General features: G+C 35.0%; 1 protein-coding gene across 9 annotated transcripts in view; it reads right to left on the bottom strand.

Annotated features, from left to right (window-relative positions):
- zgc:66433 overlaps nucleotides 1–16,579 on the bottom strand; it is an 89,084-nt gene extending 72,505 nt beyond the window's left edge. For 5 of the 9 annotated variants that reach the window (NM_001423521.2, NM_199273.3, XM_087280113.1 and 2 more), the window contains exon 1: nucleotides 5,741–5,953. Coding sequence is in view for 1 of the 9 variants with exons in the window: in XM_087280111.1 (XP_087136237.1) it covers nucleotides 5,741–5,775 (35 nt within the window). In the remaining 8 variants the exon portion in view is untranslated. Of the gene's footprint in view, nucleotides 1–5,740; nucleotides 5,954–16,445 lie in introns of those variants that run through there. The other 4 variants (XM_087280114.1, XM_087280109.1, XM_087280110.1 and 1 more) reach the window with 1 other exon arrangement.
- Between the last annotated feature and the right edge of the window lie 694 nt (nucleotides 16,580–17,273).

The following is a 17,273-nucleotide window of genomic DNA, read 5'->3' as shown; positions in this document are numbered from 1 at the left end:
GTAAGTGGATTGAACATACAACATTAGGTTATCCCACCAAAAAAACTCAAGATTAGTTATATCTCATTGGTTTTAGCTCATTTTAACATAATTTTTTGGAGTATATGCTGTGCGCGGGACTGAATTAAGAAAGGGAAATGTTGACAAAATTAATTTTAGCTGTTGAAAGTTAATAAAACTTTGTGTTAGAGTTTAATCTTTACTTAGTTTGTAGATTTAGAAGGGTTTCATGAAATGTTTTGAGTTTTACTACCTTGCAAAAGCACTTTGGGTGTTGGCAGCTTATTTAGCAAAAATGCTGTTTGTTGCTGTCACGATCACCACCGATCTAGCCTATGCAGATCACTGAAGAGCTACACACACACACACACACACCACATAAACTACTACTACCAGGATGCTTTGCACCAATCTCTCCTGCCTTAGCTTACGGTCATTTAGACACACGCACACACAGCTGGGGTTCATTCCCACTCATAACAAGACTATAATGTATATATCAGTTTGTGTTCTCTCGTTGTCTGTTGTTTTTTCTTATTTGTTGTTCTCATGATGTCCATGTGTTTCCTGCTCTGTTTTGTCTCAGGAAATAGATCAGATATAAATGGATAAAAATGTATTTTCCTCATGAACTTTATTTAGCAAAAATAAGTTAAAATATGCAATTCAAATAAGCTGAAATAAACCAATTAAAGTAAGCTGAAATAAATTCATTCAAATAAGATGAAATGACACGATTCAAATGTGTGGAAATGAGTGTCATAATTAAATTACATTACACCAAAAATTTATTTTCTTTAAGTGTAGAAAATGTAAGTGTGAAAAGATATCCTATTTCGCCAGAGATGGCAAGTATTGTAATTTTTTTGCAAAAGCATAGGAAAATGCTGTATAGTTTTCAGTATTGCAGAATTACAGACTACTTCGCTATTAGTTCTGTTACTGTTATTCAGTGTAAATTATTGTAGTTGGGATAGGTGGCTTAAGGCTAATTTATACTTCTATGTCGAGTGATCAGCGTGGCCCACAGCGCCTGCCTTGCGTGTAGTTGTGCATTTATACTTTTGTATGCTGTTTGTGTTGCTCTGCAAAAACACTTATGAAATGCTAGCTGGCAGTAGGTTTTTATTTAGGATTTCTGAATGCTACAAGTAGCTAAAAATCTCTCATTTACTTTAATCATAAGGTAAACACAAAACAAAAGATAACAATTGGAGCTCCTTGATAGGACTTGACATTTGTAAACACTCGCTCCATCGGGCCCGGGTTCGCCCTCATGATCACAAACATGCCAACGCTTGTCACTGCTAGCAAGCTGACTAATCACACAGCTTGTGCTACACATCGTTGCGAGGTATAGTTACATTTTTTGAGAGGTGCATGTCGGCATCAGCCACTGCGAGAGCTGCACCAGATCATACACATGTGCTTTACACATCAGCCTTTAGGTTTCATTATGAATTTATTGAAATGTGTGCTTTGTAGTAACATATTTTTACATAAAAAAATATACTTCAAACTTAGAAGATAGTGTACAATTTAAAATCCCCCCTCCCCCTCTACCCCCCAGGGTTCCGTTATGACAGTCTTTTTGTACGTTTCTGCTCAATGTTTAGGATCTGCAAAAGTATTGATTTGGCACCAGTATCATAAAAACAAAATAACAAAAACAACAACAACAAAAAAACCTTTAGCGAACTTTAGCAATGACAGGGCATTACATTTTTGACCGTCTTCAAAGTTTTTAGTGATGAATCGCAATTGTTGGTAAGATTGTAAGTGTCTGTATTGCCATTTTTGATCAATTTAATGCTTCATTACTGAATGAAAGAAAAAAAAATCTTATAGGCAACAAATGTTTGAATGGCTGTCACACAATAATTAGCCGTTTTACCTTGCAGATTCTACAGGCAGAGCGAAACCCAGAGTAAACCACACTAAAAAGTTTAATAAACCAACTGCAGTCACCATTTGGCTCAATCAGCTGACAACGTTAGCTAAATTGGTGACCATTCCCATCTCATTCCCTAAATTATGTCTGAAGAGAAAGAACATCCTCGCCATTAGTTGACTCCCTTAACAATAAGCTCTATTTCTTTTACATGGCAGTTTGTTGCAATGGGACAGCAAAAAACCGACACTGTGATTTATTCTGTGAACATTCATTTAAGATGCAAATGATCTTTTAAACACCACCTTCAGCACAGTACAGATAATAAGCATGCACTTTTGGGTTAGGTTGTGAAATCTACCAAAATGAGTGATCACATTTAAACACAGCTCCACATGAACAGGAATTTTATAAAATTGTACACAGCATTTTTATAGTTTCTGGTGAATTACACCATTGAGGTTTAATTTAGCAGACTTTACATCAGACTTGTACATTTTAGTACAAGTAGTAGAGTAATAATACAGTATATTTATAGTACCCTACAATTACAGACACAGAACATTTATCAAACTCTGAATTATCTGTAAAGATGTTTTTCCATTCAGGCAGATATTTTAGGCAATATTACCGCATGGACTCTGTGTTTGAAAGGCCTTTACAGCCGGTACTGACTGACAGATTAAAAACTCAAAGTAGCTATCATAAATCCAGACATGCTAAAAAACCATCTGTATTTTTGTGGTTCTTCTGAACTTTAACCACAAAGTCCTAAAGTCCCTTAGCCGTAACTGGACCAACAAAGAAAGAGCACAACATTCTGGCTAACTGATACTGTATGATTCATTATTAGAGAATTCATAAGTAAACCCCAGCAGAAATGCTTTTTTCCAGAGTAAATAAACCTTTTGCTTAAGCAATATTGTAGTTCAAGACTAATGAAATGTTCAACTAAAACAGTTACATACACTGCAAAAAAAGCTTTTCTTACTTAGAGTTTTTGTCTTGTTTCTAGTCCAAATATCTAAAAATTCCTAAATCGAGAAACATTTTCTAGACAAGCAAAAACTACTGTCTTGAAGGGCTGCACGATTAATTGAAAAAGATTGCAATCTGGAATCGACCCCCCTATGCGATTTTAATCCAGCATCTCAGGCAATTATATTTTCAAGTTGGGGGTGAAGCATGAAGGAGTCGCACCAGTCTTCACATTGTTTTACGCTGCTCAGCAACGTGGACACCTCCAAATGTTGTTGTAAGAGTCACATACTCTATTTATAAGTTATAATTCACCTAAAAATATATATTTTTGTCTAAATGTAATGATGTATTTGCGGCTGCAAAATGAAACAGGAGCTGACACACTGTTTGCTTACTACTGAGAGGATAAATTCAGAGCGACCGTTTGATAGCTGCGCAATACAATACAATTAAGGCAATACTGTGATTACCATTTAAACAGCGATTTTTGATAAATTTAATCCGATTAAAGTCAAAATCGAACTAAACAGAAATAAATTAAAACATATGGAGTATGCCAATTTTAGTCGCATTATTGGAGTGCAGTACAGTCATGTAAACACCTTAATCAAACTATTACTGTCATGTAGGACTTTTCGCCAAGTTTTACAAAAGGATAGTCCATACAAACATGGCTGTTTGATACTATTCTCTTTACCTACAAAGTCATTAAAGTATATAATTAAAATCACAATTAAATTACAGGTTTTAAATTCTGTTTGTTAACTAGGCATATAATGATAACCGTTTTCAAGATATATCGCGGTTTGGAAAACTGGTTTTAAAACTGGCAAAATACAATATATAAGATTTTTTATTGTTTTTTTGTTTGCTTTTTAGGACAACAGTATTTACAGCAGAAAAGATATCCAAATATGGCATTCTAAATAGTAAAGAAATCTGTGCTTTCGAAACTAATAAAGACAGCAAAAGTAAATGGTTGCGTCTGAAATTGCTCACTATTTAGCATTTGAATTTAAATGTACTACTCAGTCATTAGAGAAGTATGTTATATACAGTATGAATGTGAGTAGTATGAAAGGAACTTTTTATATACTCCATCTGCCATTTTGTTATGATCATGTGACCTACCCGCATCAGCTGAGTCGCTTCACTCCCATTCATGAATTCTATAGCTGTGCATCATGGGATAGTGTAGCGTGCATTGGATGCTCAATTCAGAATCTCACCTGAAGTAGTAGGTCATCCGGGTACTTCCCACATACAGTTTTTTTTTTCATTTCTATGAATTCTGTTTTTAGCGTACTATATAGAATTGAAGTATGTGATTTCGTACGCAGCTAAGGATTCATTTGAATTATTTTGCCTGACATGTTTACAGCTCCAAAATATTTTAAATATTTCTCAACATAAAATATATTGTTCATATGGATAAAAGTTTTAGTTTTTTTACCCAGATCTTTCAAAAGCACATATTTTAGAGCAGTAACCACAATACAGTTAAACCGTTATATTTTAATCCAAGGTTATCATACCGTCAGAATCTTATACCGGCGCATGCCTAGGTAAAACCAAAAGTTTCTTGCAGTACTGTTTTTTAATAAATGGAAAGCAAATTACATGCATCTTCTCTCCTTTTTGGTCTGATCGGTGACTAAAAAACTATAATATGATCTGAACCGTGAGATTTGTAATCCGTTATACCACTACAATGGAGTAAGCAAAATAATCTCATGTCATAAGGAAAAAGTAGATTATTTTACTTGCTTTAAGGAAAAACTCACTAAATTTTGACATATTATTTCTTAAAACAAGATAATATGCTTTGCTTGCCTACAAAATACTTCTTCATTTAAGAATGTTTAAGATATTTGGACTACAAACAAGACAAAAACTTTAAGTAAGAAAAGCAATTTTTACAGTGTGTGTCAGGAAAAGTTTATGAACTGGCACATCTTACCCCACTCTCCGTCCACAGTATGGAAATTTAACAGCCTCACACTTTAATAAAGTAGTCTCTCACTGACTTGAGACTTCTTTAAGATTACTCGTCTTAAAAGATAGCAGAAGCCTGCTAAAAACAACAACCTGGTCAACTACAAGATGATGAGAAATAAGAAACAGTTTGGGCTCGACGTCAACAAAGCACAGAGGGCAACACCAAAGGGGTCCCAACATTAACATTTGCACTCTTATTTCATGAGATGGCTCAAGTTCCTTGCCAAACAGACACACTGTGTAGATACAAACAAAGCAAGACTCTCACAGGAGCGCAAGGACCATAAATGGTGTGAAAACGGAAGGTCAGAATGTAAGGATTAAACTGGTTCCAGTCTAAACGTAAAAAAATCCTTTAGGACATGTTGTCAATATCATTCAGACCAAAGTAAAAAGCATTTTCTTTCAATAAAAAGTCCAAACACACTTATTATACACCCTGGGAGGCTGGACTTTAAGAATAAACAGTCTTAAATGGCAACCTCTGTGAAAAGAAATGATAAACAAAACAGTCTCTTCTCTAAACTTGCAAAAGACTCTGGATGAAACCCAATGGTAAACAACATGTTCTCTCAGCGGTCTTGGAATACCAGCCAGTAGTGATGAGTAGGGTCTTGTTGGACATGTCATGAGACCATTAGATAGAAGAGCTTTTAAAGAGACTCTAATTGAGCGGGGTTCATCTGAGAAGCTATTATAGAGAGCACCACAGAAACCTAGCAATAAAAAAGAAACCTCAAGTGAAGTGTGTTTTCATTTCAACGTGAACAATCTCACTACAAAGCATTTTATATGCCACTACAATTCAAACTCAAGCAGGATTATGAAAATCACAATGACAAAACCACAAGAAAATAGACTGCAACTTACTTTTTATTCCCAAAGCAGCTGTAAAATCGAGCCATAGTATCAAAAGTTCAGTGCATCCTTGTGTATTTGTCCAAAAGTGAAGCTTTACACCAGGTTTGTCAAATTAACAACATCTCTTTCCTCATATCTTCACATGGAGTGTTCATAAAAGAAGAGGCTTGAGAGAGTGTGTATCCCTCATGTGTGCTCCTGCTGCCTGTCTCTCAGGACTGAGCACGCTCTGTCTTCTTTCTCTTGGATTCCCCCTCCCGTCCCGTCCCTCTTCAACCCCCGTCACCTAATCCTCAGAATCAGCTACTATTGTCTCAGCCTGACAGCTTACTACCGACAGGCCAGGCGTCATTTGATAATTAGATGGGGCAACTCCCTAAGGAGATCCCACCTTCGTGTCTGAGAGGAGGGGGCTCATTCTGGGTTGGAAAGCTGACGGCCAACACAGTTTAAATAAATCATCAGCAACTTTTTAGTCAGTCAGTAGAAACTTAATGCTCAATGTGGCTTAGCTTGAAGGTATAGTTCATCAAAAAAGAAAAAAAAATGAGTTTAAACAACAACAACAACAACAACAACAACAATAATAATAATAATAATAATAATAATAATATTAAGGGGTTGATAAATGAGTACACCCCTTTTGAAAATTCATTTATAGCCAATACATTTTGGTGCATTTAAACAAAACCATTTTATTAAACAGTTACAGTTGAATTCAGAATTATTAGCCCCCATTAGATTTGTTTTCTTTTTCTTTTTTAAATATTTTCCAAATGATGTTTAACAGAGCAAAGAAATGTTCACAGTATGTCTTATATTATTTTTTTCTTCTAGAGCAAGTCTTATTTGTTTTATTTCTGCTAGAAGCAGTTTTTAAATTTTTAAAAACATTTTAATGTCAAAATTAATAGCCCATTTAAGCTATATTTTTTCAATAGTCTACAGAATAAACCATTGTTATACAATATTTGCCTAATTACTTTGGCCTGCCTAGTTAGCCTTGTTAGCCTAATTAACCTAGCTAAGCCTTTAAATGTCACTTTAAGCTGTTCATCATGGCAAAGATAAAATAAATCAGTTATTAGAAATGAGTTATTAAATCTATAATGTTGAGAAATGTGTTGAAATATACTTTCTATTAAACTGTAATTGGGTAAAAAATAAACAGGGGGCCAATAATTCTGACTTCTAATAAAATAATTTTTAAAATAATAATAAAGTTAATGATAACTAATAAAAAATAATAAATAAATAAATAAATAAAAATAACAAAAATGCACATTAAAAACATCAAATTCTATTACAAATTACATTAAATTATATTATCGTACAATTTTATTTTGTTCATATCCATTAAAATAAGAGTTTGGTAAACTAAAATCTTTAGGAATAGAAAGATAATACATTTAAATTCAAACGATACATTTTCAATAAAATTTGATATATTGATTTCTTTTATTTTTTCCTGTTTATTAAAATATTTTAATTAATTACTATTTTCCTTGTAAACATATACATTTGTGCACTAATATTTGCACTCTGATCATTCATTTTTTTAGATTATTTCAAGTTCTGGCTTTGGTACTGACTAATGTATGTATGTAATGTATGCACAAATATATTATTGTATAGTATACTACAGAAAATATTCATTTAAAAGAGAGATCTGTAAGGGGTGTATTCATTTATGCAGAGCACTGTCATTTACTCACCATAAGTTATAGGACTCCGGTGACTGTTTATCTTTACTACTTTTTTAATCTTAATATAAAACCATTATTTAAACATTTACTTATTGTAATGAGAACTTACCACCATTTACTAAACCTTGTGTGGTTTCAAAAGTTGATGCATTAAGCTTTTTTCCTATTGAACACAAAAGAAGATATTCTGAAGAATGTGGAAACCGGTAACCATTGGCATTCATAATAAGAAACAAATACTAGTCAATCCCAACATTCTTCATCTTCATTTGTGTTCAACAGAGAAAGTAAATACAAACAGGTTTGAAACCAGCGGAGGGCGAGTAATTGAAGACAGAATTACTTTTTTTGGGTCAACTATCTCTTCAAGTGTAAAAAAAGATGCTATTTTTTAATTAAAACATTTTTATTGTCACGCGGCATGTGGTTCAGTGGTTAGCACTGTCACCTCACAGCAAGAAGGTCGCTGGTTCGAGTCCTGGCTGGGGCAGTTGGCATTTCTGTATGGAGTTTGCATGTTCTCCTCGTGTTCACACGTGTTTCCTCCGGGTGCTCCAGTTTCCCCCACAGTCCAAAAACATGTGTTAGGCCCACACGGAATCTGCATGCGCAGAAAACTGCAGATTTTAGCCCATCGAGTCTATTTATTTACTTGTGTAAATGTGTGTAAATTTATATTTATTCCTTTTTTAAATTAATTTCAGTAATAATAATGACTAATACGAAAATGTTCATTTGATTTATCTATAATACAGTTTGGCAAGTAATAATTTTTTTTCTTTAGTAGATTATTAATTAATTAATTAATTTATTTATTCATTTATTATTTATAATTCATATTGAATGAGAAACTTGATTTGTTTACCAAATAAGTAGATCTAGATGAATTTGCATTGTAAACAATAAATAAAAGTTAAAAATTTGTTATTTCATATATTAAGTTTTTAGTTACGATACTACCAAAATCAATTCGCTTACATTCGCAGATGTTTTACAAAAATTTCTACAGAAATAGCAAAAAAATGTCCTGGCCTAAAAATGGCCTAGTTATAAGTGAATAGAATACTAAATTAACTACGGCAGTTAATTGTGTGTAGTGTATGAGTCTGAGTGTAAATGAGAGTTTCCCAGTACTGGGTTGCGGCTAGAAGTATCCGCTTTGTAATATGCTGGAATAATTGGTGGTTTATTCCACTGTGGCGACTAATAGAGACTAAGCTAAAGGAAAATGAATGAATAAATTATTATTGTCACTATTTGAAAAAAGCTTTTAAGGCTACATTCTTAAGAAACTTACAAATGACATTTTGTGTTTTAAAGCTGAAAATGTCTTTAAAATGTTTGTAAACAAAAACAAACAAAAACAATTGTCAATAAAGCAGGCTGCTCCAATTATTTTGCAGAATGTTTACATGTTTATATTGTTTCACATGTTCTTAAAAACATAACAACATAAAAATAAGCATATTAAGAAGAATGGGTAAACGTGGTTTCTTTTTTTAATGAGAAATAAGAGCCCTGCCAGGCACACATATGCGGTGTGCTATTTGATGTAATAGCCACAAAATCTATGAGTTAATACCCAAAGTAGCTTTTTAGTTTTCAAAAATATTGACAACATAGAACTGGCCTTGCTAAAGTGAACGAAGAACAACATGTTGTTGCTCATGCACATTTAAATAAAAACAAACCAAAGAAACTCGTTTACATTATAGGAAAAGGCTGACACTTAAAAGCCCATTTCAGTTTCCAGGCTTCCAGTGCCTTAGATTTAGCATATCTAAGGTCAACTCTAACGGAAGTGACTGAACATTCCAGTGACAGGACATTTGTCATTAACCCTGCTTTCTTTAGAAAATGTGTTGTGCACACAACCTCAAACCATAAGTCTTTACTACATACAAACGTTTCGCCTTCCTACAAGTTTTGAATATTTTCCTTCCCACTCAGTCAAATTGTGTAGGAGTATCCGGCAAAAGTGTAAACAAAGCTTTAGCCCAGTCGGTTCTTCTTCTTAAACACAAACAATGGTAAATGTTAAATTACGAAAAAAGTATTTCTTCTGGTCAAGAGCGGTGAAGAGATTCCTCCTTCACACTAAATTGCACAGACATCAGACAAGTTCAAGCTAGCTGTCAAACCCCCTTATTTTTACCTCACACATATGGCGAACAGAACCTCTATAGAGTTGCACTATGTCCTACAGTCCTCCTCAAAAACTGTGTGGAATGTCAGTCAGTTTTCCTTATGGAAAAAAGCCAGGTTGGTATTTCCTGAGACGTTCTTGCTCTGCGGCTGAAGAAACGCATATGTATTTCTTTTCAGCCATATAGTTTTTTACGACAGACATAATAATTGTATTATTAAGTCATTATAAAGCATTTGGTTGTTGGATAATCAGAAAATGATAACAACTTTCATTATTTGTGCTTAGTTTGTGCTTAGTTTGTAAGCAGCAGTTTGGCAAGTTACTTTTCATATTTTTTTCTATACCATGTTTTTTATGGTCAATGTTGTTAAAATACATTGTACAATTTTAAAACTTATTTGTTTCTATTTACAAATATAGAGCCAGTTGAAGCAGAGATGCCCAAATGAGCCCAAAATTGGCCCATGGTAACCTTTGATTTGGCCCACAATCCTATCTGAAAAAAGAGGGAGAATGACGGGGATGGTTTAGAGATTGTCATTTAAAATTTAATTCATTCATTCATTTACTTGTCGGCTTAGTCCCTTTATTAATCCATGGTCGCCACAGCAGAATGAACCTCCAACTTATCCAGCACGTTTTTACGCAGCGGATGCTCTTCCAGACGCAACCCATCTCTGGGAAACATCCACACACTCATTCATACACACACTCATACACTACGGACAATTTAGCCTACCCAATTCACCTGTACCACATGTCTTTAGACCATGGGGGAAACCGGAGCACCCGGAGGAAGCCCACACGAACGCAGGGAGAACATGCAAACTCCACACAGAAACGCCAACTGAGCCAATCCGAGCCTTGAACCAGCGACCTTCTTGCTGTGAGGCGATGTGCCATTTCAAATTTAATGTAACCTTTTATTTGTTTGTTATATTGTAAAGCTAATTAAACTAAATGTTAAATTGCTATAATTCAGTTTAAAATGTATATTCTGTCACCCAACAGTTAGAGGACAATCAGAGACTTTGAGCAAATCAAGGCAAAAGCAGATTCTCCTTGACTTGTGTATTCAGCATTAAAATCCATTGTGTTTGAAAATTGATTGTTCATGTTTTTATTGCAATAAGTTATTATGTAAAAAGTTCATTAGCTTAGTCCCTTTATTAATCTGGGGTCGCCACCACAGAATGAACCACCAACTTATCCACCACCTTCCAGCCAAAACCCATCTCTGGGAAACATGTAAAAATTTATACAACATTATTTAATATGATTCAAAGTTATGTTTCTTTTTATTTTTAAACAATATTATGGCAATAATTACCATGGCAACTTTATTGTAAAATAGTTTGGTATATTTATCTTCGGCCCACGGTTATCAATGATATTTGGTTTTTGGCCCTTGATACAAAAAAGTTTGGGCACTCCTGAGTTAGAATGAGCTAGTCTATGCAGCAACAAAAATGCCAATCAAACCACAGGAATGTTTTTTTTTTATATCTACGTTTTGGATCTTTTTCATTATTTGCAGACAGAACAGTAGTGATATGACAGGAAAGCTGTCTAGAGTGAGTGGTCCAGCTGCACTTTATGTCTGTGAACTTGACCACAAGGCTAGACCATAGACTGTAAAAGATATGCATGTAGTATCCGTGGCATCACCCATAGGTTTCTGAACACTGTAAAAAAAGCTACAAGTAGGCGCAGCTAACCGTTGTCATTTTATTCACGCGTAATCGCACACATGGTGAGATATCAAACAAGGGCAAAGAGGCGGAGAGTGAGCGGAGCTACAGACACCTTCTGGCATTTTGCTTGGACCTGGCTTAGACAGACTTTACATTGGGAGAAAGCTTAATACTTTCATTACCTGCAACTTGTTTGTGTTCTGACCACATGTGCTTGGTCGTACACTATATCAATAAAGTGTTTCGACTTTTAAAAACACTGTTGTAACACATTGAACATTGTTCTTATGACGATTTTCAACAGGAGGAAAACGCAAATTATACTTCCAAACACTTCAGATATAGTGTGTGTTAGTAAATGCAAGGCTATTAATGAAATCCAGCATAACACTGTATGAAAATGCTTCAGATGACTATTCGAGAGTCTACAGCTGATCAGTTCAAATTCTGGAGTGCTTACAGTTCTAAAGAAAAATATAAAGGATAAATGATCTTAAATAAAACAAACACATTTAAAGAGATGGTATATAAGTATATAAGTTCACTCTCCAGGGAAATGGAGGCTACTTGAACGGTTTGTGAGCACAATTAATTGCACACAGCATGCCATATCATCTGATAATTGTAGGAAATAATCCCAAAAGGCAATTAACTGTGTAAAGAAACATTAAACAAAACAAAAATACAACGAATATGCCGAACTCAGCGGATAATTAGCCGGAATCAGCTGAGGTGACAAAACAGCGAGCAGCGAGACCTAGCTGTCACTCAAGTGGCCACCCTTAATTATGCAAACCTAATATAACTTAATAAAAATGAAAACAGATGCGTTATGAAAAAATTCACCATCAGCTGGACTTCCTGGAGCCAGCAACCCAAGGCGAGTCGATGAATTGCAGTTTTAGTTACTTCCTTTGGTGGCTTCCCGAGGGAGAGCAGGGGCCTCATGTATCAATGCTGCGTACGCAGAAAAGCTTTGCGTACGCCAGGTTTCATGCTCAGAATCACTCACGTTTGGATTTACTAACGATGAAATGAACGTAGGAATGTGCGCAGCTCCACGCCAATTTCATGCCTGGCGTACGCACATTTTTTGTGTGTGTCTGTTTTATTTCCATTGGTGACTCTAAGAGGCATTTGTGTTAAATTGCACTCTACAAAGTGTCTTTAAGCCGTGCAATGGCAGCTGTATGAGACGGGTTTATCCGCATGTCTAGCAGGTATATAAGGTTTCGGTACCATGCAGTTGACCAGCCAAACATTAAAGCACAATTTGCAGCGGTCGCGTTATTCCCAATGTAATCGGAGCAATCTACTGCACACACATTGCTATAAAGGTGCCATCTGAAGATGAATTTGCATACATGAATCTTATTGGCTCACTGTTCTAGAACTGAACGTGAATGATGGGTTAAAATCAGCCATCAATCACTCAGTCAATGCCTTCTACCTTCAGATGACAGGAGCTACAACCACGAAAATGTGAAGCGCTGAAGATGAGAGAATGAAAATAACACTGACAGATTTACCTACAGTTGCTAATAATGGCACATCTTATTAGTGATCATGTGCTGAAGGTTAATCCACCATTTACGCTTTTCCAAGAGTGGATAAAAGACTTCCAGTGTTTTAAGTCTGCTATAAAAACGACTAAAGCCATTCACTGTAAAGTCTGTGGGATGGGGTTTGCAGGTAACAGCGTTTGCCACTGAATCTACACATTTTAAGCATCAGAGATACTGTATAATCCTTCATTTAATTCTCACGATGCTGTTAGCCGTGCAAGCGGCAGCTGTAACATTTAACACAGCTCATGAAAAGACCGTTATTGCGTTAAAGATGACATGCAAATAATAAGTTATGTATCAATATAAACGTGGGGTGAAGCAATGGATCGCGATGCCGGCACACCATTGTGAAGTTTGTCGGTTCCATGCAAAGGAATCAAACCAACGATCTGGCAACAAACCTGCCAGCAGAAACACTAATTATTATTATTATTTTATTGTGTGTGTGTGTAGATGTGATATATATGACCATCACAATTACTCACCATCAATTATCACATGTGACACAGCTGTACCATCAACTGTCACTCAATCAGAGCAAGCACCCAAGAACAAACTACCAAATCAAATCTGGCAACATTGTTGTTTTAAAGACCCAGACATGGTCATGAATAATTAATCCTGAAAAGCGTCAGAATGTCCCACTTCCCCCAAATCCAACTATGCCAATTCCCTTCACCACTTTTCTCTGACTCAAGTTTCTTTAGACATCTCCTGCGGAGCACTGTTTCTTTTCTTTTACAAAGCTCGCTGAATTCCAGCCCACATCTGGAACACATCTTCTGAGGCAGCGCTTCACCCCACACTCTAATTAAGGCCATGTATGCCAAACTGTAAATAACCCAAGAAATCATACCCCTCGGCTCAAGGCCTGAAGAGCTGTGCCGATTGAGATGATTCGAAATAACTTACAAGAATATATATGCTACTCTCATTATGCAAAGCCTATCTTCTCCTGAAAAACCAAACTAAACAAAGCCACAAGCAGGCCAAGCTCTACATGTGTCCATTAAGTCCTTTACCCGCACAATAAAAAAAGCATCCAGCTGGGTCTTCACAGCTTGACCAACGAACACGGCCCATTCAGCTGCTCTTTTGCTCTATCTGTGACCTGTTAACTTTGTATCCTCCTGTTTTCCAGCCTTTTTAAAACTCGGTGTGTGGCATTTCTGATGGAAGGCATCCAAATGGAGTATCTCAGCAGTTTAATGAGACGATAATAATGAAATAATTGTACCCTGGGTTTTTACGATGCTTTTCTTTCCTTGCAGACACACGACAGGACTATTAACGTGGCTTATCATCAAAAGGTACTGTACAGGACAACAGTGTCTCTTAACACATGCTAATTAACTGTTAAATGTTCTGCAATTTAACAACTTACATGACCATTACAAAAACAATGAGGAGTCTCGTGATTTTACAATAGATGATGTGATGTTTCATTTCTTGTTTTTGAAATGGAAAAAAGTATATTTATTTTGTTAGTTTTTTTCCAAATTACAAAAACTTTTTAGAAAATGATAAGTGAGATTATTTTAGATTTTAAAATCATGTCTTCACTAGTTTATTTTGTTTGTTATTACAATCGATGGGCGGCATGGTGGCGCAGTTGGTAGCAATGTTGCCTCAAAGCAAAAAGGTCGCCCCGGCTAGGTCGGTTGGCATTTTTGTGTGGAGTTTACATGTTCTTCCCATGTTCGCGTGGGTTTCCCCCACAGGTCCAAAGACGTCCGCTATAGGTGAATTGTGTAAGTTAAATTGTTCATACATGTGTATGTCCTGGTCCTCCAGGTTGGGGGTTGAGCATTAGGCTAACAACCCACCTTGTAAAAATTCTATGTTACGAAACACCAACATGGTGGGGCTAAATATCAACAAGGGTGTAAATTTGGCATGGATGAAGAGGACGTGTCTACAGCAATATTTATCAATTACTGAAATATCCCTATTAATAATTTAATCTACTTCAAAATAAAATAATGCTCCATCAACCCTTAGTAACCTACTCAGGGTTAAAGTCAAGTTTGCAATGAGTTCACTACAATACTTTAACCAACGCTTTACAATTAATCGAAATACAATAATCAGGATTAAACAGTTAAATTATGTCACACACCTCTCTAAATTTCTCTACATTCATACCTCCTCAAAGTCAGATTACAGTACAATCATGTACATTAACATTTGCAGTATGGAACATGATTCATTATTTGGTATTTTTATTATTAGGTGTTTATTTAAGTTTTTAAAAGCGCAAAAACAATTTGCAGAATGCATGCACTCAAGGGATGTATGTCCCCAAAAATGTCAAGAGCAAATCTATGCCCTTGAATTTCAACTTTGATAAATAAAGGCCCTGGGAGTAAGTAGCATGTATTATTACAATCAAATGTTTCAATTAATACAAGACCATGAGTATAACGTAAAAACAGAATTACAAAACGTAAACATTTTTAATATATTAAAATTATTTTGTCAAACCATAATCTAAACTGAAACTGCTTGAAACTTCAAGTCAATTTTTCAAGAAGCCAAATTGATAACAATTCCGTATATCTGAACATCTAGAGAAGACTGATCATCATGAGACTTTACTATGTTGTGCAATAATCAACATATACACTACAAAGTGTCAGATCTATGTATTAGGGAGAAGAACCATATGGTAAAGTTAGTTTTATATTCAAACATTCAGACTTTCTCTTTAATAATATAATTTCAGAAAAGTATTTTTTTTTTGCATATTCTAAATGGTGAAATCATATTAGCAGCCAATGACTTTCAAAGTACAACATTGTTTAGGCAAATAAATAGTGCTAATGTTGTTTTCATGTCATACTTGCATGTGATTTTAGACCGAATTTACAAAGTACCATGGTAAACAATAGTGAGCGAGTCACAAGTTGTCACTAAACGAATGTGTGAATATAAAACCAATTTTACCTCAATAAACATCAGGTGGCACAAGCCATTTGTCCTGGTGTTTTCAGTATGAAGTATGAGGAATATCTTTTCAGTCTACAGGAATAGAGAAGTCCTATTTGTTTATCATAGTTAGTAAAGATCCAATTTATTAACAAAGATTTTCACATATCTGGATAACTGTCTATTAAACACTGATATTTATTTACATATATAACGAAATTCGTATACATCCATACTTTTTCTAAAGAAAATAATAAATTGTGGACTAATTTAGTAGTTTTCCAAACGTGACTGAAAACAACAACACAAACTGACGTCTTAAACGACACTAAGTTAGATGTTATATGTAGAAGGTATTTAAACCAAAATAATAATTAGTCGTTCGTTAAACATAGCATACTAGAGTAACTAGGATATCTTATTTTACATCAGTCATTGCAAAAAAACTATTAACAAAAGCTATTTTAAACTAACAACTCGCAGTTTATAAAGCACCAAACAAGTCTACTCAATATTCGTTGGACCTAAGTAAGCGGAAAGTGATGGAGAGCTTTCGCTTCCCAAACTTCCCAAACAGCCGCTTAAGTCCAGCGCTGTAACGTTGGCTCAAAAACGACACAAACCCTCAAAGGACGTTTACCCATATAAATCACATAAACATGTACTTACAAAGCCAAGGAAATCCTAGAGATATCTGGCCATCCTTAAGCGAGCGAAACATCAGACACCTTTTTTTTACTAATCACATTCTCCTCCTGTGTGTTGTGTGAGAGTGCAGGATATGAGGCTCAACATCGCCCTCTATCTGAAGAACTACAAACCGTTTCAAATAGTGTTTGAGTGGTTTTAATCAATGTAAAAATGTGAGGTTAATTTAACCCCCACGAGACATGATGACAAAAAACAAACACATGAATTGAGCTAAATAAATTTATTTAACCAGATATGCATTATTGTCTGCAAAGACAATAATTGTCTGACTTTACCAAAGGTGCAGAAAGAAAATTTAAGGACAGATATTATCACTAGATAGATTCATATTCCTTGTTTTTCTTCAGTAACCATTTTTTTCTTTTTAAAATATATATTTTTAAAGAGATACACGAATTATATGATACAAATCAAATACAAAAATAAAGAAAAACGAGAAAAAAAGAGGTATTTTACAACACCTTTTGTAACCTTTTTGTCACACTTTTGTGTGTGTGTGTGTGTGTGTATGTGCGCGTGTGTGTGTGCGTGTGTGTGTGTGTGTGTGTGTGTGTGTGCATTGTGGAATAGTAGGTGTATAGGTGAAAGAATATAAACAAAGGAACAAAAAAATGTACAACATACATTTCAACAAAAAGCAGTATCCATAATATAATATTAAAAATTCAATTAAGTTCAATTCAGCTTTATTTGTGTAGCGCTTTTACAATGTAGATTGTGTCAAAGCAGCTTCACATAAATGGTCATAGTAACTGGATCAGGGTAGTTAAGTTTTTAGTGTTTGGG

This window comes from Danio rerio, chromosome 14 (genome assembly GCF_052040795.2).
Source record: "Danio rerio strain M-AB ecotype USA chromosome 14, GRCz13ab, whole genome shotgun sequence".
In the NCBI taxonomy this organism is placed as follows: Eukaryota; Metazoa; Chordata; class Actinopteri; order Cypriniformes; family Danionidae; genus Danio; species Danio rerio.
This window is presented reverse-complemented; position numbering and strand designations above follow the sequence as displayed.